The sequence below is a fragment of the Orbicella franksi genome, chromosome 15 (genome assembly GCF_964199315.1).
Source record: "Orbicella franksi chromosome 15, jaOrbFran1.1, whole genome shotgun sequence".
NCBI classification, from domain to species: Eukaryota; Metazoa; Cnidaria; class Anthozoa; order Scleractinia; family Merulinidae; genus Orbicella; species Orbicella franksi.
In genome coordinates this window covers 595,365-619,854 of record NC_138159.1, presented here as the reverse complement: position 1 = coordinate 619,854, position 24,490 = coordinate 595,365, and the positions used below count along the sequence as shown (strand labels likewise).

Genomic DNA, 24,490 nt, shown 5'->3' with positions numbered 1-24,490 from the left:
AATTAATCCATCAATGTAGAAACAAGCTTCACTAACCTAAACAGATTATTGTCTTTGTCTCTTATATTGCTGCAAATTGAGCGCAAATTGCGTCCACTTTTTAATTGGTTTCGCGTGGCTTCTGGGTCAGTTTTTCGATATATTTGCGCCCAAATTGTATTCAAAGTATATGAGACACAAAGACAACCTTATGTTGAGACCTGTTGAGGTAAGTTAATGTATTTCTATATTAACAGCTTCTTGTTAGCATGTTTTGGACTAAAAAAAGTAAATTTCCTATAAAAAGTTTAGAGCGTTCGTTGCGAAACATCTGAGCGCAGCTGCTGTGAATCAACGTCAGATACAGTCCTTGGGCCGCCTATGGACATTATCAGAAATGTGAATTATTCAGGAAAAGAGCACGAAAGCTATTTTGAGAGAGTATTAACGTGAGTGAGATAAAACAGCGTGGGACATCCACCTACAGTAATTTATACATCTTAAAAGAACCGTAATTTCTTCTTTGCATGAATTTCAACAGTTAAATGTTTTATGAAAAGCAAATCAATTTTGATAATTGCTCGTAATTCAATGGAAGACGGACAAATCAATATTTGTTTTCCATCGTTGTCTGCCGTGCAAATAAACACGAAATGAAAATTTGCAAATACATTTTTGGTCCAAGTTTCTGTCACCAGATAATTTGAATCTACTTCACTAAGTTGACTTGAAACATGAATACAGCCCACCCGAGTAGTTTGAATGGATGGCCTGTTTTTAAACAAACAGAAACTAAGTTTTTAGCATTCATGAGACGCAACTGAAATCATATCTTTCGTTTTGATTGAATTATCTCCTCTTCGACAAACAATCTGTAATGTAGGTTGTGTATTCTTGATTTTTAGCTAAATTTCGAGATATTTTGTATATCAGTTTTGAGGCAACACAATACACACTTTAGGGATCTCACTGCAGTCATATGACTTCTTTTAATGGAAAAGGCAACAGAACGAAGTGGTAGTCGATCGATAACTAACGGAAAACACAATTCACAAAACGTAAATAATACAAGTACATCTAGCTTAGGGTATTTAAATTTCGTTCGTTTCTTTTAAAACATTAAAAACGCGTAATGAAATCCAATGCGTCTATATTCCAAACTGACTTTGCCTCGGTTATTTTCCTCCAGGTATAGTTTGTTACTTGACCGTACAAGAAAGCAGTTTAGTTTTGACGTAACCAATAAATTGTTACTCTCGTTTTACAGAAGCTTCAGTTCGGCAGTTTCCTGTTTCTTGTTGTGGAATACAATTGGATAAAATTTGTTTCCCTTGGCTGCCGACTCAGCGTCGTTTTCTCCAGGCTTCGCTAGGTCGTGGAAACGCTCCTCGTTCGCTTTCCTTTCTGTCGTAGCCTGTTTTTTCTGTTCTTTAAGGCGGTATCGCTTCCGACAACACATCCACAGATAGAAATATGCTAGGAAGCAGAAAAACAGCACAGCGGCCACGAGGAAGAAGATGATGAAAGCCAAGGGCGCCTTGTGGAAAAACATCACGCCGGTTTCTTAGAAAATTTTCAACTTTGACGAAAACGCAGCGCTTTGAACTTTCGAAAAACCATAACATCAAAGTCCTTCAGCCAGCGAAGGCAGGTGGCTTTCAGCGGAGTTTTAGTGAAAAGATTGGAGGACTCAATTTAAAATGAAAAGCAAAATCCTAAGTGAGGATGGAGTTAAATTTGCATCAATCGACTCAAAACACCTCTTTGTATGTAAGAGTCCTTTCACAGAGCAGCGGAAGCTATTCCTTGTAGTCGATACAATGATTTTTGACGTATTACATTATTACTGGCTCGCTTACTTGAAAAGCATATGAATTAAAAAAAAAAAAACAAGATGATGAGATTTCCGTGAGCTCGAGACTTTTGTGTTTATTTTGTTAAGACGTCATGGCAGAGTTTACAACATATCTACCAAATTTTCGGCTCAACCAATGAAACAATTCTGGGCAAAATCACCAGCAACAAAGATGGGGTAAAGTTTACTATAAGCTTAATCTTGTAAGGGCAAAGTATTGAAATATTAAGTTTAGCGGCCCGGTTTTAAGCATCGATCTTTGCCTCAACAGAATTAGTTTTATTTCGCTCTCGGAGTTATGCCCTGCATTCTGACAGAACCAAAAGCAAAAGATATCAAAGCCGTAAATCAGGAGAAGCGAAGACGAAGTTAACGCTTAGAGAAAAGAGAAAATTCCAGATTTTATAGCACGAAAATCTAAGAACTGCAGCGGCGGTCCTCCAGCAAGCCATTGAAATTATGAATGCGAACGCAAACACACAGTTTACAGTACCCGGTACATGTAATTGACTAAATTTACATGAATAACGTTATGTAACATAGCGATATGAACTACAGAGTACTCATTTCTGATATGCCTATATTTCATTTTATTTTTTTTTAAAGAGAAATCTTCTTTTCCATCAGTTTTGGCGAAGTACTGGGAACTAGTAATCACACCACAAAGTTTACTAATCCTAAGATTTATTTTGCCTCTGTTCAGCTGTTTATATATAGTAAATGACGCCAAATGAATTGAAATGAAATAATTCACTATAGGTTCCAAGCATCTAACGTTATTGTGTGAAGTTTATAATTGGTGTTTTCATTGTCCAAATTTCGGCTTTCAATGAGATTCAACACCGAACCTTTCGGCAAGATAAATGAATTTCGGGTTTTGGAAATTAACTCCTCATTCGAAATCAAGAATTTTATATCCGCGATTATTCTGAATTTACAAATTCTAAACCTTGTTATTTATTACTAACGCTATTTAACACGAAAAACGTGCTCAAATCCACACGCTATTAAATAAAATAAAAAGTCAAACGTAACTTGCCGTGTTTTTATTTCGTCAACGTAGATATTTCTAAAATAATATTTTACATGATACGTGAACTGCATGCTAACTATTTACAAGAAGAGCTTGCTACTTCTTTGAATATAATTTACAAAGTAAAGGGCTAGAGTCTTCATATCAATTGCAGAAATACAGTTCGGAATACTATATACAGCCTAGATAAACCTTTGTCTTGGGTAGGAAGAAAATTGTTTATTGAAACGAATTTGCGAGTCAAAATTAACCGAACGCAAACCAGTTTTTTCCCTTGAAATAAGAGACATTTTAAAGTTTTCTTTAAAAAAAAACCGTTATCTGTAGCAATAAACGCTATGCTAACTATTTTTATAATTTTTCTAAGTGTTTTTGTGTCAAGGACATCAGTACGTTTTCCCAAACTGTTCGAACACAGGAATCGGAGAGACCACTGTTTGAAATCTCTGCAGAAAGAAAGGAAAAGGAAATATGTTATTCTCCCTGTTCCGTACCTCAAAATAGTAATTCTCCTTACCGCTTAATATACAATTCTTTTATGTCAGTTCTGAGAATTTGGTTTCACATCAAGACAATATCTCCTGCTTGATGAATAACGTTATTCTCATCACCTGTCTGCTAGACAATATATTGATACTGTAAAGAGAAACTGGATTTTGATCATTCTGAAAGTTCATATCCAAGTGATTCTTTTATCGAACCAGATTTTCTGATAAGGGTCGCAATGAACGAGACGTTATCTAAGTGTTGTAAAGAACAGTCTGTGATATCACTGTTAATTAGATTTAAACCGCTTTCAGTTACTCTTGTTCAAATACACAACTTATAAAATTCAGTATAAAGCAGCAAGATTTTTCATGTTATATCAAATCTCACCGAGGGCGTTATATGTCCTTCTGGATCTTCTTCTCTGAAATGCTTTGTTCCATACGGTAAACTAAAAACACCAAAACAAGAGTGTTAGCATATCTTTCTGGACGTTTACTTACGTGCAGTATAGTTTGATGAATAGGCAAAGTTCACCTGTGGCCAAATGGTCTATTCCGTCAGAGCTTATCTCCGGTTTCTGAAGCATGAAGCATGGATGAAATGCTAGCCCATCACAGGGTTACCCCTAGGATAAAATTCGTCGGTACCCACTTATACACCTGGGTGGAGAGTGGTACTGTGAGAGTAAAGTGTCTTGGCCAGAGATCCCGGCAAGTGTTAGCCTACGTAGCAGCCGTTTCCTTTCCTTTTCCAGGCGGAGAGATTGAACAAGCGAGTGCGCCTGGAATGAGCAAAAAATGGGGCTCCTCCCGCTCCACATTTCTCGCACTCGCTCGCAGTTTCGTTCCCTTCGCGTGGTTTAGAAACGCAGGCTAGGCCAGTGTTTGTACCTAGTCCTATGTGCTATTCATCTCTTATTCTTGTGACATGAAACTCACCTTCCATATTGGGAAGTGGTGTGTAGTAAAGGATCATAAGGGCGCTCTCTATGCGTGAATGGAACAAATCTGAAATGAAAAAAAAAAAAAGATGCGTCATTTTTCAGAGAAAGCGTTGCCAGTATTTGGTGCAGTTTTTTTTGCCGTTAACGGATGCCAGAGTGTCTGCTTCTATAAAGAAAAGCACAAAGCCTTCCTCGACCAGTAAAGTAAGAAATGACTGCAGGGAAGGCCCTGAGGTCATCTAATGATAGATGAGTTTATCATACAGTGTACCTTGAAATGAAGAAAGCAAAGTACGCCCTGTCCAACAGAGGAACATGCAGCAGCAATTGGGCTTCCTGTGACAGCAGTCAGGCAAAGAAGCAAAGAATGGAGAAAAGAAGCTGAAACTACTTTGCAAAGACCCCAACAACAAAAAGACGGTCAAGAACAAAGACATTCGTAATGTCTAGAGTGATCAACCTCCAACTTTTCCTTGCAATATCCATACAGTAACACGCAAACAGGTGATGAGAATAAAGAAACTCGTCAGTAAGAAGTCGGTAAGGAGCTTAACTTTAAAGAGAAGAAGAAAACCATCTAACAACAAACAGAAAGGTTTGTGGAATTAAGAAGAAAATGATAAGACGGACAATTACTGTTTTATCATGGTTACTGACATAACTCCGTTCAACTGCAAACACCACCCAGTGTTCTCTTCCAGCGGCTCTTCTGTGTGTTGGCTAACTGATGACAATTGAGGAACCTTGGAAGTAACAGGCGTTAACAATAACATGAAAGAAAAACGTGTCATGATGCGTTATGCTGCTTGATAAGGGCCAGCTTCAAAGAAGAGAGGAAGCGTGAGAGAAATCTTGCAAAACACATTCATTGTTTAACAAGTTAACATCAAATTCAGTTCTTTCCATAGCAGGTTGACAACTCGCCCAATAGTGAACGGTTTTTATTGTTGGACAACGTGTTTTGCCCAGGAGAAGAAACACGTAAAGGAATGTAATGTACATCTGCATGAAAAAGTCCAAGTATAAGTAAGAAGAAAATGTACCGTAAATAACAGAAACTTTGTGATTACACTGTACATAACAAGGATGGTGGTTTAATATTGCACTATCTCTTTTGCATCAGTTCATAGGTTGTGCCAAAAGGTACTAAGTTTGCTTTCATCAACCAGAGCTCAACCAGTCAAGCATGTGGCATCTGTAGACAGGACTGTTATAGAGCTGAGAGAGACAAAGATAGAAAGCAGGTTCACAACTGACTAGCAGAGCTTGGCAGATGTAGAGAACATAGAGGAAAGAGGACAGAATAATAGTGACAAAGGTCACCACACTGGGTATCATCCTTATGCACCATTCTGTACCCGGTATGAAGAATGTCAAGTACACGAAACCAGGTTTTCGGGTGCAGTCTGTATTAAACAAGGCTTGTTGACTAAACCAAGACTTGTCGGCTTTGCTCAATGTTTGAGTGGCAGGGACATTCATTTACTTTGTTGTTATAATCACAAGGTCATCGACTCACTTATCGTCTATCAGCCTTGTTACCCATTCATTGGCTTTCATGTCAGCCCTGCAAAGACAGAAAATAATCGTGATATCAGCATGGTGCCTCAAATAAATAAATCTGAGGCTCTAAGGAAGTGGAGACACTGAATGGATACATATTTGGCAGAGCAATGGAAATTTTGAAACCTACCTTGCATCCTCTGCTGAAAGGTACGAAGTGGCCACTCTTAAAGATGGATTAAGGGGTTTATGTCTCTGTTGCCAGACCTCGTCTGGGGTGCGGAATGGGCCCTAAGGTGTAATATATAATAAGAATTTGTGAGTGGCTAATCTGAATGAGGCTTAAAAGTACATGTAAGGGATGGCAAATGGTCCTTCAAATACCATGGGTCTCACAAGTCTTGTTTCTTTAGCAGTTATGTGCATCTGACAGTCCCAATTTTTTCACAAACTGGTTTCAAAGTCTTGATTTTTTGAAAGACTAATAAGAAAGTCTCAAAGTCCCAATTTATTTGTTTGTTTCACAACTGGCTTGGTACTGCCTGTCTTCACTTACTTGCACTTTTGCTGCTGTCTTCATTGAGATTGGTGGAAGAGGAACACTCTTTGATTCCCTAGATACTATTTTTATGCTTTGTGAGTGATTAAGAATCTCTGCTGCATCTGCAGGTAACTGAGACTTCTGCTTAAGCCAACTTCTGCGGCTGAGAGGTCTTGCATTTCTTAGTTCAATTTCTTTCGCTGATGGTTGCGGTGGGTAGAATGGAGAGTTGTACACTCCAGGAAGTTGATGGGTGCTGATTAAGTAATGTGTTTTTCTTGCTTTCAACTGTTTAGCAAGCTAAAACGAGAAATCAAATAAAACTCTCAGACAGTCAAAATAATATAAAATAAGTAGTAGCAGAAAGAATGGTCTTAGGTGTCCTGTGAGGCATGATGAGGGATGAGTATCAGAAAGAGCTTGTAGTAAAAGTAACTTGTGAGAGGCATGCCAAGGGGAGTGGCAGGGAGAATTCCCATGTGAGAAGGTAGGGGATGTTCTTCATCTTGCTTAGCGGGTGTTAATCACAGATTATGGTCTCCTTTAGCCATCAAAGTATCTTATAGGGTTGCTTTAGAAATAACCACCCCCACCCCAGGGGGGACATGCTAGCCTCTCTCCACCCATGCTAGTGGAGTATCACTCTGTGCCAGCAAATTGGTACAGCAAACAAACAAAGTGCTCAAGGTAACTTGGAGGATGGAAAAGCAAACTATGAGGAGTGACAATATTATTGCACATACTGTGAGATGGATACAAGATGGCACACAAGTGATGCAAAACAACAGTTTTGTCATATGTACGGTAACCAGAGTCATTATCATAGAATCATTCCATCTTGTTGATAATCAGAGCACAAAATGACAAAATCAGATAAATTTGATCTGCAAGGCTGAATATGTCAAAGGGAAATGGTCTTCCCAATTAAGCGGACACCCTTCATCAAGTGGACACTTAGCTAGCCTGCTCCCGAAATTAACGTGTTAAATTTCCTTTTATAACGGACCCCTATTCAGCAGACACCTCTTTTAAGTGGACATGGACACTAAAATAAATTGTATTTGGCTAATTTCTATTGTTAAAAACCTCTATTAAGCGGACACCGGACTGAATTGACAATGTGGCATTGGATTACGTCCTTGAAATAATCGATTAAATGTACCCATATTATCGTTGCTGTATGGAAAGGGCATTATTACATACAAATTAAAGTTGGTAATGAAAGCGTGATGAACTTGAACTCTGGATAGCTTCGTCAACAACCTGGAACTTTATGAACCATTGAATGTTAATAATTATTGTTAACAAACATTGTGCAATTGTCATAAACCTTTATTAAGTGAACACCCTCTAATAAGCGGGCACTTGGGAAGGTCCCGAGGGTGTCCGCTTTATAGAGGTTTTATTGTATGTTGTTTCTCAAAAATGGTGACAACAAAGAACTGGAAATAATTTTTGCCATGAATCATACACTGTAAGGTTTGATTATGTCATGTATTAATTTTGCTTTACCCCAAGATATTTTTTACAGCTAGGCCATTGGTATTATTCTGGGAAGAATAATGAAATAATGATGACAGTTCTACACCATGATATACATCTTTGTATCACATATAAATGTACTCACCTTTTCTTCTAATTCTCTTTTCAGTTCCTTTTCCTGTCGTGATTTTATAGCAAATTCCTCTATCTCTTTCCTACAAAATGTACATAAGAATTTTGATAACTCATATTATTGATGACAGTGCTCATAAGCTTATACAAACAGATTTCATAATGAAAATCCATTATTTTTTGTAGTGAATAATTTCTTGCTTTCGAGGGAGCAATTAGGGCCACTGGGCATGATTCTACATTGTTTGAGACTATTATAAAACTATTGTTTAGGCAAAACTGACAACAAACTTAAATTAAAAAATAAAAAAGGCATACCCTTAAAAGTGAAAAAAAAAACATGTTGAATACTACATGTATTGGTGTTACAGCCAGGTACATTTAGGAATTTAAGGGTTACCTAACAAAATTGATATGTGAACATTCTGTTTAAGTATTCATCCCACAACTAAGGCCCAAAGCTAAGGTGGTCGAGTACCAAATGCAATCAAGTTCTACTAAAGTAATTGTTGCTTCGTTCTCATCTCCCTGATGTTCTTTTAAGTACCGTTGCATCTATAAGTCAGAAGAATTATTAGGGTTTGGGTGTTTAACTTGCCTCCAAAGTTGATCCAATAATGGGTTTAAAACAGTTGGCACAAGCTTATTTTTTACCTCACTATTTCATTCTTGGCAAGAACTCCCTCTAAGTATCTCTTGCGACTGTAGTAATTGTAGATATATTTACGAACATAAAACCCTAAAGGAAAAAGGCATATGATTGTAAACTTAATATGTATAAGCATTTATCATAATTCAGTTTACAAGCCTAGTGTGTGTGATGATTTCATACATGTATGCAAGTGACAATTATGCAACAATTGCCACATACAGTTTTTTCCCCAAAAACATATATATCTTGTCACTCCATAGTTAAGATAGAGAGACAAGATAAGTTAAAGGGATAAAAAAAGCTTTTATTTATCATTTTTCTAAGACTTGGGATTACTGGTGGTTGCATCAAGAAAAGTTTTATCTGTAGAGTTTTAATTTCAATTTCAGTCTTACATACCTCTCCAGAATCTTTGAATCTGAAATTATACAAAGAAAAAGTCAGTTAGTCAACTTCTGGTTAATCACCATATAATAAATAGTATTTCTTTGGAAAATTCACAAATTTATTATACTCACGATTGTTGCCTGCTTGTTGTAGAAGTCTATCCTCATCTTGGCTAATCTTTCCTAATCAAACAAGAAATCAAGTTGTTTATTAATTTAAAAAAATATATTATAAATTTTCATAATATTGTTAACATCAAAGAAATTTATGATAATTATCAGCAAAACGTTTTCTAACTAGTGCCATTACAAAACATCCTCCAAAAAGACATTTTTGGTCTTAGGGGTTAACAAATGGTACATAATTTATTGCCCTTTTCATGGTTAACTTTTCTCATTTGAATTGCAATGTAATTCAACATGAATGCAAGGTAATTTCAGGCAGAAACTACAAAATCACCTGAAATTGCCTCATGTTTATATTGGATTAACTGTATATTGTAATGCGAATGAGATAAGTTATCTGTGAAAAGTAGTTATTATTTCACAAAAATATGTTGTGAAACTTCCAGATTTGAATTATTTTTGTCATTGTTGTTTTAACATAGATTTCTATTAATAACTTTGTCTTCCTTATGTACCTGCACAAGTTGTCGGTAAATTTCCCTCCCTTTATGTCCACGGAAATGCCTTTGTATTGTTCTTGCACAGTAATGAAGAAATCTGCCAAAATGAGATAAATTCATGATAATTTTCTAGTAAGGAAAAAAGGTGTAACAAAACTTAGACAAGCAGTATTTTTAACCCAGTAAGGGGGAGGGGGGGGGGGGGGGACTCTTATATAAAAAGAACGGGGTGTTCGTCGGAAATTTAGAAAAGAACCCCTAATAGGTACCAGGGTCCTATTTTGTGGGTGTGGCTTGGAATTTTTTTCAGCCCTAATAGGTATCAGTTCTAAAACACATTATCTCTTGTTATATTTCTTTGGTTCAATAAAGTAATGCAAAAGCTCCCGCTGTGGACCTTTTGAGGCTGAGCACCCTAAGAGTTACCAAAACCGCTTTTTTAACCCCTAAAAGGATCAACCAGCACCCCTGTTCTTTTTGTTTGGGACTCCCCCACTCCCTGGGATGTGATACCCACACAAGTACAAAGGACTCATGAAAACAATACACAATGTATTTGAACGCTTACTTTACTTGCATGGCCATCTAGTAAATATTGAAGGCAAATGCAGTTACATGTAGTAATGTATCACACATTGGGACAATATCTAACAGGCCTTACTTCAAGTATGCTCTAACTTTTGTTCCTCTAAACCAACATTGGATTTTAAGAGCTGCTTGGAACTCTCTTTCTCTTTGCTCTTCAGCATCCCTGTAAGGCAAAAAGCAAACTCGATGTACAAAACTACTGATGCAAGTAGATAGAAAATGGTCCTACAAAATGGAATGTGCAGGATCAGATAGGCTGACACTAACTGTTCTGAGAAAAGTTCTCAGGTCAAATACACACTAGCTGTAGAGACATGCAGCGAAATACAGGAATTGCACCCTATAAAAGAGCTAACTATTCCCAAGTCAGCGCTAACGTAAGGTAACGAAAACGCTACTCAGGCTGACCACAGTGCTGTTTAGGCTAACCAATGTGTTATTTAGGCCAACCGGAGTACATTTTAGTGTGGTGCAATTCTTGTATTTAGCCGCAACAGCTTCAGAGCAGTCACAATCTCACAAGCTTTATTGGCGCATTCACCTAAACAAACATATATTTCCGATTTTCAGCCAATGTAGATCAAGACAAGGAGGTGCAATGAGACACTTATTGATGAAGTTTATCACTGTTGCCCAGCTCTTCAACTCCACACAAACTGCCGTGATTACTGCAAAAATTCACTGACTTGGAAGTGAGTCGCGATCGACCTCAACCTGAGAAATGTTAACAGATTTGAACTTAATACAGTCTCTTCGCGTAAAAAGATATTTCTACGTTCGAAACACCAATCAGAAATATCGAAATTCATTTTCAGCTTATAACAGTAAGGTAAATTAAGAGCATCAACAAGTCTATTACTCATATCAAATGCAACATGATGAGGGAAAATGCCGTTGTAGAAAAACCGAGATCTCTGCTGTCTTGTGACTTTTAAAACAAATGGACGCAACAATCAACGCTAAAGCAATAAATTTACAGCATTAAATAATCAATCTAACCTTTTCTTTCCGAACAATTGTTCGACAACTTCTCTTCTTGACCCCATCAACGTTAGGAAAGTCGCCATTTTGCCTTTCTGTCCTCACCGCTTCCATGGAAACGAGAGCTAAACTTCTCACCCCCAATGGCTTCGCTGCCACAAGCTACCTAGCTTTGTAACTTTTTATTTGCATTTTACATCTGGTCTTCGATTGCTCTGTTTATTCAAGTTTTCCGATTTGTTATCTACAAATGCTTAAAATTTACAATTTTTATCTTACTGGGAAGCTCTTGTTTATTACTGATTGACTCCGGCACTAGAAGTTTCTTGTTACTTGAGCGGCTTGGAAAACTGGGTACATGTAATCTGGGTACAAGCGTTTCAAGGCCTATTTATTTCTCAATCCATCTGCTTGGAATAGAAATAGAAAGCGATGTAAACAGTTATCGCGTTGTACATTTGGCCTTATTAGGGAAGAAAGGCCAGTTATTTCACGTGTTATTTTCTCCTATCATATTGCTATTTTCAATTTCCAGGGAATGTAATTTTCCACGTTGTATAATTTGCTCGTTCACGCTATCGAAACGTGCACGACGCGTGGGGAATATTTTCGGAATGACATAACTTGTCAGCGAGGCTCCAGAAAACATTTCCTTCAGCGCTAGACTGCAGCGACCAATTTTCTTGACCTAGAACTTGAAATGTTTACGTGGGAATTTATTTGCTATGCACATTGAGATATACAGGAAGATCTAAGAAGAGAAAATTACTGTAGGCCTCCAAGATGGGGTCAAACATTAATGACAAGGTCTACAGTATATTATTTATGGCCATGATTATATTTTCACTTTTGTGTTTTAAAAAAATCCTGATCACAGCTGACATGTTAGGACTTTCGCAAACGCCTCTTGTGCCTTGACATTAATTGGGTTTATTGGTTTTTCGTGAGTTGGTTTCTTTTTTTCTTCGTCTTGTTTTGTGTTTTGTTGTTGTTGTTCTGTTTTTGGGAACAACACAGTACTCCAAGAGGCATTAGTTTAAAATTTGACAGAATGATGATTTCATTTGTAGTTTTATTTGTTACTGCTGTTATGCTAAGAAACCAATAACTGGAAATGCTATTTGGTGAGCATAACTGCGATATTGAATTACCAATGTTTCTAATTTGATATGATAAAAGGAGAACAAAAAGCCATTTTCCAAAGAATATATAAACGACCCAGGCCAGTAAAAATTGGTAAAATTGTGCTTCGAAAATCGCCGGGCAAGGGTGGGGGTTAACAGAAGAATATACATGTTCGATATTTTGTACGGTTTTCTATATTGTGGCTCAGATTTGTCTCCAGAAAATATTCACTTTGCGTTTCAGCGTAGTTCAAATTTAGTGACTACCTCACCTAGATACCAGCCCTAACGGGCGGCTGTGTTATACACAAAACTAAACAACTTGTAAGGTTGCTTCCGCGTGTGACCTCGATATGGTTCACTGCATTTTTGAAAGAATATCTTTTCCTTTGGTAAAAATACTTTCGTATCTAGAAAATGTCCGGACAGTTTTGTATTCTGATGTGTACCCACTTGAAAATCGTAAAAATGGAGTTTAAAGAGGGAAGTTGAAACTTCCTTTTGTGTACAGTCATCCTACGCCGATTCGAGAATATGCCAGCACAATCTATTCCCTAAGGAGTGGTCAGTTTCGAGGCTCTTTTTGAAACCTTTTTACAGATATTTTAATCAATTACTACTTCGAACTTCAACGGTCAGTCGCATCTGCAACGAAGATCACATCTTCATATTTTTTTAAACGTTTCTCTTGGCACGGAGTAAAGCTGAAAACGTGATCCCAGCGTTCGGCTTACGGAAACGCTCCACTACCCACACCGGTAATGATTATTTATAGAACGACTCTCACGAACGTTGGTTTCCGCATGGTGTTCGGTGATCTTCGTTCGTTACGTAATAGTGATAACTCCATATTTGGGAGGTGTCGGCAACGATCGTCAGCACTTTCTTGTTGCTATTCGGATGGGCTATCTCATTGGCTCCGAATGACATCACCGTTTCTTTTTGAGCAATCTATTTTTGCCTCTTCGTTTCTCAACTAGCTATGCAAAAGGTTTACTACAATCCGCGGTTCTGTCGAAAGCGAAAAGTGCTGTTCTTTGCACTGTCGGAAAGCTGGGGATATTCAAAACACAGGGAACATAATTCGTATTTCTAGGAAGGATTTGTTGGGATATTACGGCTACACGTGTAGAAAGAGTGCACTGAGCCAAATTACCCACGCCAGCTGCAAACTAGCGTGCGTTTGGTTTGGTTTTCTTGTCTTGAAAGATTTAAAAATTTCGTCTTAATGCCTCCACTTCTTTTCGTGCCCAGACCAGCTGAGTCGAAAGTTGGATGTGTGAATCGAGCCAAAGATATGAGTTGTGGTAAATGGAAGAGTGTTTCTTCAACTGAACTCGCCCAAAGCCTGAACAATGTTGGGGCTTCATCAAATGCGGCCGAATTTCTCATTGTTGACTGTAGATCGCTAGTTGCTTTTAACGGACTTCATATTAGAGGAGCTATTCATGTAAACTGCACTGGAATAGGACGAAAAAGACTATCTCAAGGAAAGGCAAAGCTAAAAGACTTGATTTCTTCTGCAGAGGGAAAAGAAAAGTTTATCAGTGGTGGAGTGGGGACGACCTTTGTGATATACGATGAATTGTCGAGTGGCCCCGATGATTGTAACCCTTGTCGACCGATTTGCTTAGTTTTACAAACTCTTTTAAAAGAAGGGAAAAATATTTCAGTACTAAAAGGTAAGTTCTGCTGATGACGCTTAGTTATTTCTGTAAATACTTATTTCTCGAGCGTTGGAAATCTTTTTGAGTGCCGCGCGCGCTAATGTCAACAGAGAGGGTTCAGTGCTGAACGAATGTTTCGCCGGACAATATTTCCGATATAGTCTGGATTAGTGGTTTTAGTTTCAGAAGCGCATTTCTCGTAACATTAGTAATGCTGGCGGTTTTTGTAGCGTCCTCAATTTAGAAGGCACTGTATGTAACTTCTGTGTGTATCTATCCATGTAACCCTTTGTCACGTTACTTACGCTTCTATTTACGAAAGAATTTTGTGACGCAAAGTGCGGTTGTTGTGCGCGGTCAAATACCGAAACAGCATAGCAATTTAGAGCTTTCCTTTTCGTGGCCAGGCTTTGTTTATATGAACAGGAAATAGTTTGACGTCGGGATTTTTGTTGGCACGAATATTCACGAACACACGAAACGACTTCTTTTTGAAAAGCGAAACTCTGGTGCTTTGCACTTAGGGGAACCTTTTTTCATGTATCTTCTCTCAATAGAAAGCTGTAACGGCAGCACTATCAAGCAAGTGATCTATCTTTGACTAAAGTGTGAAGAAAATCCGGAGCCATATCCTGTAATTGCTAGTATTGTTAGTGATTTTCATGAAACTAAATTTTCTCAAGTACTCCACCACATATTTTCTCTGGTTCGTAAAAGGTTGTGCAATACTTCATGTAGTATTTGATAACAATCTACCATGAATTACTGGTATGAATGATACAGCATACAGCTGAACACAGATGACATAGCTTAAAAGATATGAACGGAATTATATGAACACTGACAACAATGCAAAAATGTGTTGTAAGTTATTTTTCACCTTTATTAAGTTCATTTAAGGTAAAAATGTACAATGGAAAAGAAAAATCACAAACATGATGGTGTTGGAAGTTAAAGGTGTTTAAAAGATGTCTCCTTGGGCAATGTTGCCATTATTGTGAAAATTATAAGAGAAACATTATGGTCGACCTAACTTTTGGAGTTGTTGGTGAAAATTTTTTTGACAGTTTCTGTTCTTTCTATCTTTAAACGCTAAATGTACCAAAGTAGTTCAGTGATTTTAATATCGTTGAGTGCATGACTTTTTTCCCTGGGAAGAATTCAAGTGTTTTCAAATTATTTCTGTGCGAGTATATATAAATAGAAGTGATTGCATAAACTTGTTCCATCCTGTGAAACTATACTAGGCATTTTAAATGGGGATTAAATATTGATACACTATTTCTTGATCTGTTGATCAATACTCAATTATGGCCGTATATTACTGAAGTTCTGTTTTGGTCGACAGAGTCCTGCAACCTATGAAAACAGCTTTGATAAAAAGATAAATTGGATCAGTGTTTGCTTATGTCAGAGCAGTATCCAGTTACAAATGTCCTTATAACCCTGGTAAATTTTTGCCGACTCATCACTAATTCAGCTTTGTTTTGTTAAAATTATGTAAAAAACTGACTTATATCTGTAGACAACATAGCTCTCTTTTCTGGTCTCCAAACCTAGTTGGGAGACATTTTGAAGTGTCAAGATATACAACCTTCTTAGCACTGATCATTTCCTAACTTCTCGAGACTTGGCACTTAGTTATATACCAGTACAAGTACTGAGAAATTTGATGCCGATCTCACTTGACAGAAATGAACACTAGGAATATTTTTAACTCTGCAAACTGTTGGTCCTTAATTTACCAGATCTTAGACCTTTCTTCCCATCAGAATATTGGTCAGGCAGGCAATATTCTAACCTGAAATTAAACTAGAAAAGGCCCTCTTTTCCCTTTGTTATGAAGGGACTCACCCAGAAAATATTTATGTGGTAACAACATGCTCAATGAACTGGAAACATTTGTTTGCCTTAGGTGACCAAAGAGGTCACTTAGCTTCTGAAAACAAAAGGTTGTCTACATAAGGTTTTTTTTTATTTCACAAAATGTTAAATGCAGTTCTTTTTCATCCAAATGTGTTTTCATAGAAAGAAAAGGAAAAATAATTGGTACTTAATCAAACAAAGGTTTTGTCAGTTTGTGTTCCATTTATAATTAACCGGTGTCTCAGTGGATTTTGGTAGGCTCATGTAATTAGTTGAAGGGTCAGTTAATTTGTTTAATCAATTGTTCTTTTGTAAGTGACCCAGAAATTTGCTGGTTCTGTTTTGTTCGAATTACAGACATGAACCTGTACTTGTGAAGTAGGACGTCCTCCTTATTTTACTGTGACACATTCAATAATGTTTATTATACTAATAGGCTTGTAGAAGATCATATTTGAAAGCAATGTTTTAGCCTTTGCTCAGGGAAATATCTAATTTCTGGATTTCACTGACCTGGATGAAATTTAAGTGGGGAGTAAATTCCATGTCACACCCAGTCGATACAGCCCAGTGAAGGGAAGGACATTACAGCATTGACTTCACCTTTCTGATATTTGTTTCTCTTACAAAGTGAACTTATTTGGTTCAGTTGTTATTAGTCAGTGGTTCTTGGGTTCAGTAAGTAGATCAAGACAGTTGGGACACCTGGCCTAAAGGGCTTGCTGCGATGCCTTGTAGAATCTTATCCTTAGCCCCTTTGAATCTACCTCTGAGGAAAACTTATGGTGAGTTATTGAACTAAAATGAGCAGCCTCTCTGGATATAATTACCAGTAATTTAGTTTGCTAGGGTTATTTTCCCTCTTGTGGGAAATTTATCTTCAGTTACTAAATTGATCCATGTAACTTACAGTTTGCCTTGCATATTTACTTGTCACAATAATGTCGGTTTCCAAACTTTTTTAAAGACAGTTAAAGTAATCACATTTGCTAACTAATGCTATTATTTGTTTTATTTTTCGCTAAATGCGTTGATGCAATTATCCTAAAAAAAGTTTTCAACATTTTTCTTGTAGTGTTACAAGTTTGTATAATTTGAGGTCCGTTTAACTCCAAACAAATTTTGTTAATAAACTACAGATGTATGCAGTGTTAGGAAATAAGCATGCATTTATTCTTATTTATTTTTCAAGAGGCACCATCAGTAACACGATTTGTTTTCAAAGCAAGAGTTTTAAAAACTTTTTCGTGACATGTTTAAAACTCCGCACAAGTTGTTTATAAATTGCGTTTGAGTCAGTGAATAGTCGAGTAAAGTATGACCTTTTAATTCGGTTAATATGGACAATTTATTGAGAAGTGTTTGTTTATCCTTTTTAAGCAAAACTAACGTTTCTTCTTTCTTCGGTCAATTTTCGGAAGTTTTTTTCTGGACCAAAACAGACAGTCGAGACAGGGTCAGCCGCCCCATACTAGGAAAGTTAGTGGTAGCAGTTAAGGATCACAGCTTTGCTTACTTCCTACTGGGAGTCACGTATCATTTGTGTTTTCTGCTAAGACAAAGGTTACATGTCAAGACTTCTCAATTATCGTAATTTGGCTTCAACGACAAGTATCAAGAAGTCGTGTCTGAGCGATCGTATGCTCGTCTAATGTGGAGTAGCGAAAAAAGTGCGCTAGTGCTGCAAGCAAAAAGGTAATTGTAGAGATTGAATTGAAGCTGTTTTAGAGTTCAGGTATGGTTATATTTGTTCAACAGTGTGGGAAACTAAGCTGAAGAGTTTTGGAAACTTCTTGTACTTCTCCTGTACCAAAGTCGCTACATATCTACCACATTGTTATGCAAAAAAGAAAATAAAATTATGCTACTTTGAGAAAAAAAAAAATTATAGTTTTATTGTCTTGATCGAATCATGTATTTTTTCTAAGCTCTAGTAAATTTGGAGAAAATATTTAGTAGTTATAGTTTTAGTTACACTTTGGGATCGAGAGAAGAGAATACAAGAACCTGGGTATATGGGGGATGTTCTGTACGGCAAATCGTGATCCAAACCTTACATTAGGGCAGTTCTTCTAAATAACGGCACCTCCCTAATGTTTCAATGGTCTAAAATATTGCTTCGTTGTTGTGTCAACTAATGTGTTTGTTCTTGCTGTCGAGTTGACTATGAGGTCAAGATGATTAAAAACCACTTCACTTTTTGCTGAAATCGCCGGAATTTCGTCTGCTGTGAAATTTCGCGTTTAGAGCATAAAAATGCCTTTCAGCTAAAATTCTGTTCGGCTCAAGCAAGCCCTGCAGGCTTCACAGCTGTACACTGGCGTATTTGAAAAGGTTGGGCGAGCACCTAGATGGGTTTTCCCTGTCAGTCGCTGTCAATGCTCTCGGCTTCGTTTTCGATTGGTTTCTTTTGTATACGAGGCGAACCTTCGCTGCTTTCATGACATTGACCCGCGATTTTGCAGAGTGCTAGCAAGAAAGTGGACTTTGCTGCTAGCAAAACGCGGTCTTTCTTTATGTGCAAATGAGTGAAAAACCTCGTCAATGGCAGGTGTTGTGCCAGCGAGCCACCAGTGCGTAACCCCGGAAAATAATTAGGCAAGCAACAGAGTCTGTAATTGTTAAGTCATAATTAAGTAATACCTGCCTTTTCCATTTTCTCAATGACCTAATGGCGACTTTTTCGTTACGTATGTTTAGCCTGTGTAATTTGAACCTTCGTTGGGCGAATTGGCTGCAAGATCTGCAAAAGTAGACGCGAAATATGACCGCTCGTTGTTGTGAAACTCGAAGCAGGCTTCTGCAAAGGCGGCGTTCTCGCCTAACGGGTAATTCCACACTTGCTCTTAATTCTACAGTGCACTGGTTTAGCTAACAGGTGGTTATGGTCACAGTCAATGGACGTCCTTGCTCCATGTTGTCGACCTCTCTACACTGCAAAATTTCCAAAGCACGATCGCTTTTGCCGTGAAAAGGTCTCTAAACGGCGTAATTCTGGGTTACGCGCTATTTACTGGACGAAGCAAACCCTCAAGCTGCTCGACCTTTAGCGCTTTTCTTGTTTGGTTGAAGTCTACTTCCTGTAAGGCGTGAACAAGAAAGTTGGAACTCCAAGTTGCGGGACTTTGACTGAAATGTTTTTATAACTTAGAACGGTATTTCGGTTTGGATAGCCAGTTTTTTTGCATTGCTGTGTTTTAATTTAAATGATTTTCTTTTGAGCAGTACAGTCATTCAAGCTGTCTTCCGGTTTTTAAATATCAACTTCCGGTAGTTTTGTTGGTACCCGCTGTCTATGTCTGAGAGCTTTGAAGTGAAAGGTTTTTTTTTTTCGCGTGTTTCCAATTGTTTCCGAAGTTTGTAAAATAAGTGATATTTTCACACCCTACAGAGGCGAAACAGCGTTATAATAATCTTTCTCACTGTAAATGTTTTTCAAACGAACAAAAGATTTACGAAGAGTTTACCTCATTGGAAAGTAATTATTGCTTTAAGAGTGTTTGAAAGTGTTGTCTGAAATTATTTCTCGCTTCATTAAATTATACCTCGCTACTTTTGTTTGAAAACTTTTTAAAGTTGTGGTAAATAGAAGGGCTGTTTATTTGACCACTACATTGGAATATATGTTGTTTAGGTTTCACTTTTCCTAACTCGGCTATTTGTTTTGTTGTTACAGGCGGACTGAAAGAGTTTTGTAGAGATTACCAAAACTTGTGTGAAAATGCACCGGTTAACATCTGTCACGTGGCCGATTTCCCGCCATCACCGACCACATGTGATTCGTATCCAGGGCGCCCTCAAGGAACCCCTGTCACTGCTATCTTACCTTTCTTGTATCTTGGCAACGAAGAAGGCGCCGCTGACGAGGCTTTAATTGACAGGTTGTCAATCAAGTACATCCTTAACTTGACGCCCCGATGCCCGAATTTTTTCAGTCAGAGATCGGACATGCATTACAAGCAGATTAAAATCAACGACTCGAATCAAGAGGACATTGGACAACATTTTGACGAAGCAATTCAATTTATAGGTAAGTTTTGATTGTCGAGAAAAAAAGTTATTTTCCCAAAATGAAGGAGCCCTGGCAATTCAGTCTCCAGGTCTACTTAATTGAACCTGGAAACCAGGCGCGCACTTCCCGAAAAGCTGGCAAAGAACCAGATGAAGTACAGTAACAAGTCACTATGGACTTGTGTCAGTATACACAGGAATCACATAACTGTGGTAAAAGTAGGTAAGTCGTCAGAAACCGAAACGTGACCGAAAATTAAACAGCCTGACAGATTTGTGTTTGGAGTCAATTTATAAATCTCCTGTCATTGACGTTGGTATCACGCCATGCTTAAGAGGCTTGGTCACGCAAGTGTCATGACATGTTAGTGAAGCATTTTTACAACTTGAAATCTGACAGTCGTGTTCGACTTTCTTCCTCCGTAGACGAAGCCCGGGAGCAGGGCAGCGGTGTTCTTGTGCACTGTCACGCAGGTGTGTCACGCTCAGCGACCGTGACAGTAGCGTACATTATGAAGCGACAGGGTCTTTGCCTGGGGGATGCGTACAAGTTCGTCAAGGACCTAAGGCCGGTCATCTCACCCAACTTAAACTTCATGGGACAACTCCTGAAGTACGAGAAAAACAAGAGAAACGGCGAGAGTTCCTGAAGCACAGGGATACAAGACAAGTTGTTTTTCTGAAAATTTTTTTGAAGCGTTTTGGGCGTGGAATTCGCTCGTGACACGCTCGTGTTAGTTTCCAGGCGCTCTCAACGTGAGGCAACCGAGAGAAGGCTGAAAACAAGGGGAAACAAGGGGAAACCCACAGATTCCACATGACGTTCGTATGTCTTTCAATGTATATAGCGTACAAATAATCATTATAACTGTAGTTATGTAATAGTAATGTAAACGTGACGAAAGCTAATCAGTATTGGAGGCGTGAGAGAGATGAGATTCCACACACTCGCTACTTTGACAAAAGAGTGATAAGTTTGTTAGGTTTTGTAGCATATGTTAATTTTGGTAATTGTCTCCACTTGTTGAAGGTTTCTTCAAAATTCGTGACGTTGCTACAGCTTTTCGCGTGTAAAACCCTGCAGATAGTCGCTCTCGAAGATTCATGACAGAGTGCATGACGTAACTAGCAAGATTTAAAAATTGGGAACTTGGGCCTTCCCGGCAGACCTCGGAGCTCTTCCTCGGCTTTACACTGAAACGAGTCCTCGGTGTCACAGTTTCGTAATAGTGTATGGAGACTATCTACCTGCGGAAGAGAAACTTTCCTGTCACTTGGTTTCTGTTTTTGGTTTCTGTAGTCGGAGTAGTACTGGAAACGTTATAATAACTTAGCTTTGTCGGCCATAGCTTCCACGCTCGATCCCAGAACTCAAAGCGCGTGTTGTTGCACGCTCTTTTCCTTAAATAGTAAGTACTGTGTACTTCAGATATTCTATGCAAATGCTGTATGGAAAATTAACTTATACAAAATGCATATATATATATAGATATCTAACGGTACGATGGTAAATCGTCCCTATCAGACTGTATAAAGGGGTAGGGATAAATATAAATCAAGTTGCTAAATGAGACGGAAAAATACTAACTAATGTGGAGATTTCATAACAGTTCAGTTTAGTTCAGTTTTAGTCTTAGTCTAGAACTTTTGGGAGTATAACTGTTGCAGTAGCTTTCTTCAGAGACATCTATTTCTAGTTTGACAAGGAAAGGCCTCGTTGACATCTGACCACTAACTGAACAATTTTTAACTTGTTTTCTACAAGTTGAGATAGAAACCTTTAAGGTGAAATGGGTCGTAAATTTGTGAAACGTGTGTCAAAATAGTCTGAACGAAGCATTAAGTTGTCAAACCTAAACTCTGTTAGCAAAATTGGAGTGAGCAGAACTTGAAACCAACTTCTAAAGTTCGGAGCCTGCAAGGTATCAATTGAAATTAACAGATGAATTTCAAGTTTTCGTTTAACGGTGTACTTTTTATCCCAGTCTGTAGATATATATAGTTGTGTGGGGTAGGGGGTCGGGAAAGAGGGAACTGTAGGTTTGGAAGTAGCGTTGCGTTACTGGAAGTGCTCTTCGATGTAACGTTGCGTTTCAGTTTGAGCCTTCCAACCGTTGTCCATTAACAAATCACACAGTTTTTTTCTTATTGTTCGTTTGTACTGTTGTTGTTACTGTTCCTCGCTTTTTACTCAAGGAAGCAAGACTTCTGCGTACACTAAACGTTACTTGAAAAACGACAATATAGCTTATTGCAAAATAGCTCGACATTTTAAATGGCCTCGACATTTGTAGTGAAGTGTAATTTAAATGGCTGTCCGTGGAACAGAAAACGTTTGTCTTCGTGGAAATCGGAGCACCGCCGAACATTGCCGAACATCCGAGAGTCTACCTGACGATCTGTCGGAATTCCCGTGGATGATCGGCAAGAGTCGTACTCCTTCGTAAGTATATCGTGTTAAAATTCACTCATTGTTTAAGTGTTAAGTTTTCTGACGCAGACATAATGATAAAGTTCTTAGATAATTTAATAATGCGTGCTTAGACGACACCAATACCATAGTTAGAAAATGTCAGGTTGATATTTTGTAATAAACAAGTTAATTTGTAGGCCAGTAACTGCTAAGAAATGTGTTGATTTTTGCAATAAAACAGAGTGAACTTCACACTTGTGTGGCTATAATGGTCTGTGACAGTCGCAAGTAAAATTCCGGCATCCATAGCCTCTTCCAGGTGCTCAGTCCAGGCGTTCAAGCGCAGCGCGGAATTGCGCGCTAATGGACTCTCACACCAAGCCTGTCTCTCTCAGGGAAATTGACCATGACCAGCGTAGGTAATTTGGAAAGGCTAACGTTTCAAGCTTCAGCCGTTCGTTGGAGCTAAGAGGAGGATTGTGGGTCAGTGTGTGTTTAAAGATGATACAGTTTTCTTAATTAACTTAACGCTTTTTACTGGCTGAAACACGAGACAGCAGTATGGCAGGTTAAGTATGAATATAGCGCCCAAAAAAGAGAAAAGTTAACTTCAGCTGTGTTATCGCAATCTCTGAAAAACCGAGACCCCATATCCCGTATCCCGTTAATTCAAATTGCAAAGATTGACGAGCATCCTACTCGACATCCCGTTTTATCTGTTCTTAATATCCCATATTCCATTCTTTTTTCCCTTAAATATACTGTACCCCGTTAGTTTTTCACCTAAATATCCTGTTTCCCGTAAACCCCTAACTGGGCCTCAAAACTGCTGGAACTCTATACCCTGTTCAATGTTTGCAACAACAGCAATCTTTTTTGCAAAAATTGTAAGAACAGGATTCAACGTAAAGAAAATGATTCTTAAGTAACGAGTTGTAATAATAACATTGTTAAAGAGAAGTTGGTTTCCTCGGTTTCATCTCGTTTAATAATAACGAGTTGGGCCTGGAACAGATTCGTCAACTTACTCTTCTTACATGACGTACCATATTAAATACAAAATGGCGGCAGGGAGAGATTTGAATTCTTGGCGGCAAGGTCTTTTAGCTATGTCTACCGGGAACTGTATGCTTTCAGAACCTTAAATTTCATACAGTACTGTAGACGGCTCCACTCCAAGGTAAGGTAACTTAAGTTTTCCTTTCGGCCTTTGATTAATCCAGTATCTCTTTAATGATCGAATTGAAAAACTAAGCTTATATCCGAGAAAATTACTTTTTTACCTTCAGAGGTAGCCTAGGATACATATCTGCGGAACGATCATGACATAAAAGAATGCAGCTGTTAACAAGCCATGACAGCAGCGCAGGAGCTCTGCTCCTCTGGGTAAAATACCAAGCTTAATTTACGAGGTGAGAACCTTGACGCTAAGGTCCGCTAAATTTGTTGGAATACGATGTTAATATACGTATACTGTATAAGAATCTGCAATCTACTCGTCGAAGTCAGTAGAACTGCGTCATAAGAGAGAAAATTGATCAAACCGTAACTGAGTATGAGCGGCAGAATCATAAAGCGGATCCTAGCGCATCAGGCTCCAGGAGGTCTGGGTACGAGCCCCTACGCCCCGTGGCTTTGGAGACGAAAACAAACGAAATTATTTATTTGTTCCTGAATTCATTGTTGTTTCTTTTGTTTTATCTCCTTAAGCCTCGGCACTATGTTAGAAATTTAAACATTTTGAAAATTGTTGATGACTCTTACCGTGCCTCTCTCAGCTTCTGTCACTAATATGACAAATGTTATTTTATCTAATTATTGAGGACTGAATTTTTAATAACAACATGTACTTGAATCTTGTTGTCACTTTGTTTTCTTTGAAATCACTATCGTATGCATGTTGTGGTACCAGATCAAGCTAACTAGAATACATCCGGTATTTAATGCAATATTTTAAGTTTAAGGCAAAATCAACGAGGCAAAATGTTGGTAAATTTATTCAGAAAAATTAGGTATTTGTTAAGATTTGACTTGGTTCAGAAACTAAAAAAAAGCACTTGACCTCTTATTTTCTATGAGAGCGTGCTGTGAATATTTTTAATTGGTTTCCAATTGTTTGAATGTCTATCATTCAGTAAAAAGATTTCAACCACTTAATTTGTGCCATGGCAAGCTTGAAAACGAGTCCAATTTAAAAAAAAAAAGTTAAAAAGGCGCAA

General features: G+C 38.0%; 2 protein-coding genes across 2 annotated transcripts; one reads left to right on the top strand and one right to left on the bottom strand.

Annotated features, from left to right (window-relative positions):
- Window positions 1-1,845: 1,845 nt before the first annotated feature.
- On the bottom strand, window positions 1,846-11,632 carry LOC145469678 (spermatogenesis-associated protein 17-like). The gene is made up of 13 exons (XM_081453430.1): window positions 11,209-11,632; window positions 10,283-10,372; window positions 9,637-9,718; window positions 9,128-9,178; window positions 9,009-9,027; window positions 8,612-8,696; window positions 7,971-8,040; window positions 6,359-6,643; window positions 5,993-6,093; window positions 5,819-5,866; window positions 4,295-4,363; window positions 3,744-3,804; window positions 1,846-3,313 (listed from the first exon to the last, which is right to left on the bottom strand). The coding sequence occupies exons 1-13, from the start codon at window positions 11,274-11,276 to the stop codon at window positions 3,254-3,256; spliced, it is 1,089 nt and encodes a 362-aa protein (XP_081309556.1). The 5' UTR covers window positions 11,277-11,632; the 3' UTR covers window positions 1,846-3,253.
- Window positions 11,633-12,299: 667 nt separating this feature from the next.
- LOC145469500 (dual specificity protein phosphatase 10-like) lies at window positions 12,300-23,565 on the top strand. Its single transcript, XM_081453245.1, has 3 exons — window positions 12,300-13,996; window positions 19,524-19,877; window positions 20,285-23,565. Exons 1-3 carry the CDS (start codon window positions 13,543-13,545, stop codon window positions 20,506-20,508), a joined length of 1,032 nt encoding a protein of 343 aa, XP_081309371.1. The 5' UTR covers window positions 12,300-13,542; the 3' UTR covers window positions 20,509-23,565.
- Window positions 23,566-24,490: the final 925 nt, after the last annotated feature.

What these genes read in the sequence shown, in the direction of transcription:
- LOC145469678 (XM_081453430.1), bottom strand. Translation starts at nt 11,276, where the DNA reads ATGGCGACTTTCCTAACGTTGATGGGGTCAAGAAGAGAAGTTGTCGAA. An exon ending in TTTACCGACAACTTGTGCAG is followed by an intron (nt 9,179 to 9,636) that starts GTACATAAGGAA and finishes TTGTTTGATTAG; the next exon opens with GAAAGATTAGCCAAGATGAG. An exon ending in ACAAGGCTGATAGACGATAA is followed by an intron (nt 4,364 to 5,818) that starts GTGAGTCGATGA and finishes TTTTCATTTCAG; the next exon opens with ATTTGTTCCATTCACGCATA.
- LOC145469500 (XM_081453245.1), top strand. Translation starts at nt 13,543, where the DNA reads ATGCCTCCACTTCTTTTCGTGCCCAGACCAGCTGAGTCGAAAGTTGGA. An exon ending in AAATATTTCAGTACTAAAAG is followed by an intron (nt 13,997 to 19,523) that starts GTAAGTTCTGCT and finishes TTGTTGTTACAG; the next exon opens with GCGGACTGAAAGAGTTTTGT. An exon ending in CGAAGCAATTCAATTTATAG is followed by an intron (nt 19,878 to 20,284) that starts GTAAGTTTTGAT and finishes CTTCCTCCGTAG; the next exon opens with ACGAAGCCCGGGAGCAGGGC.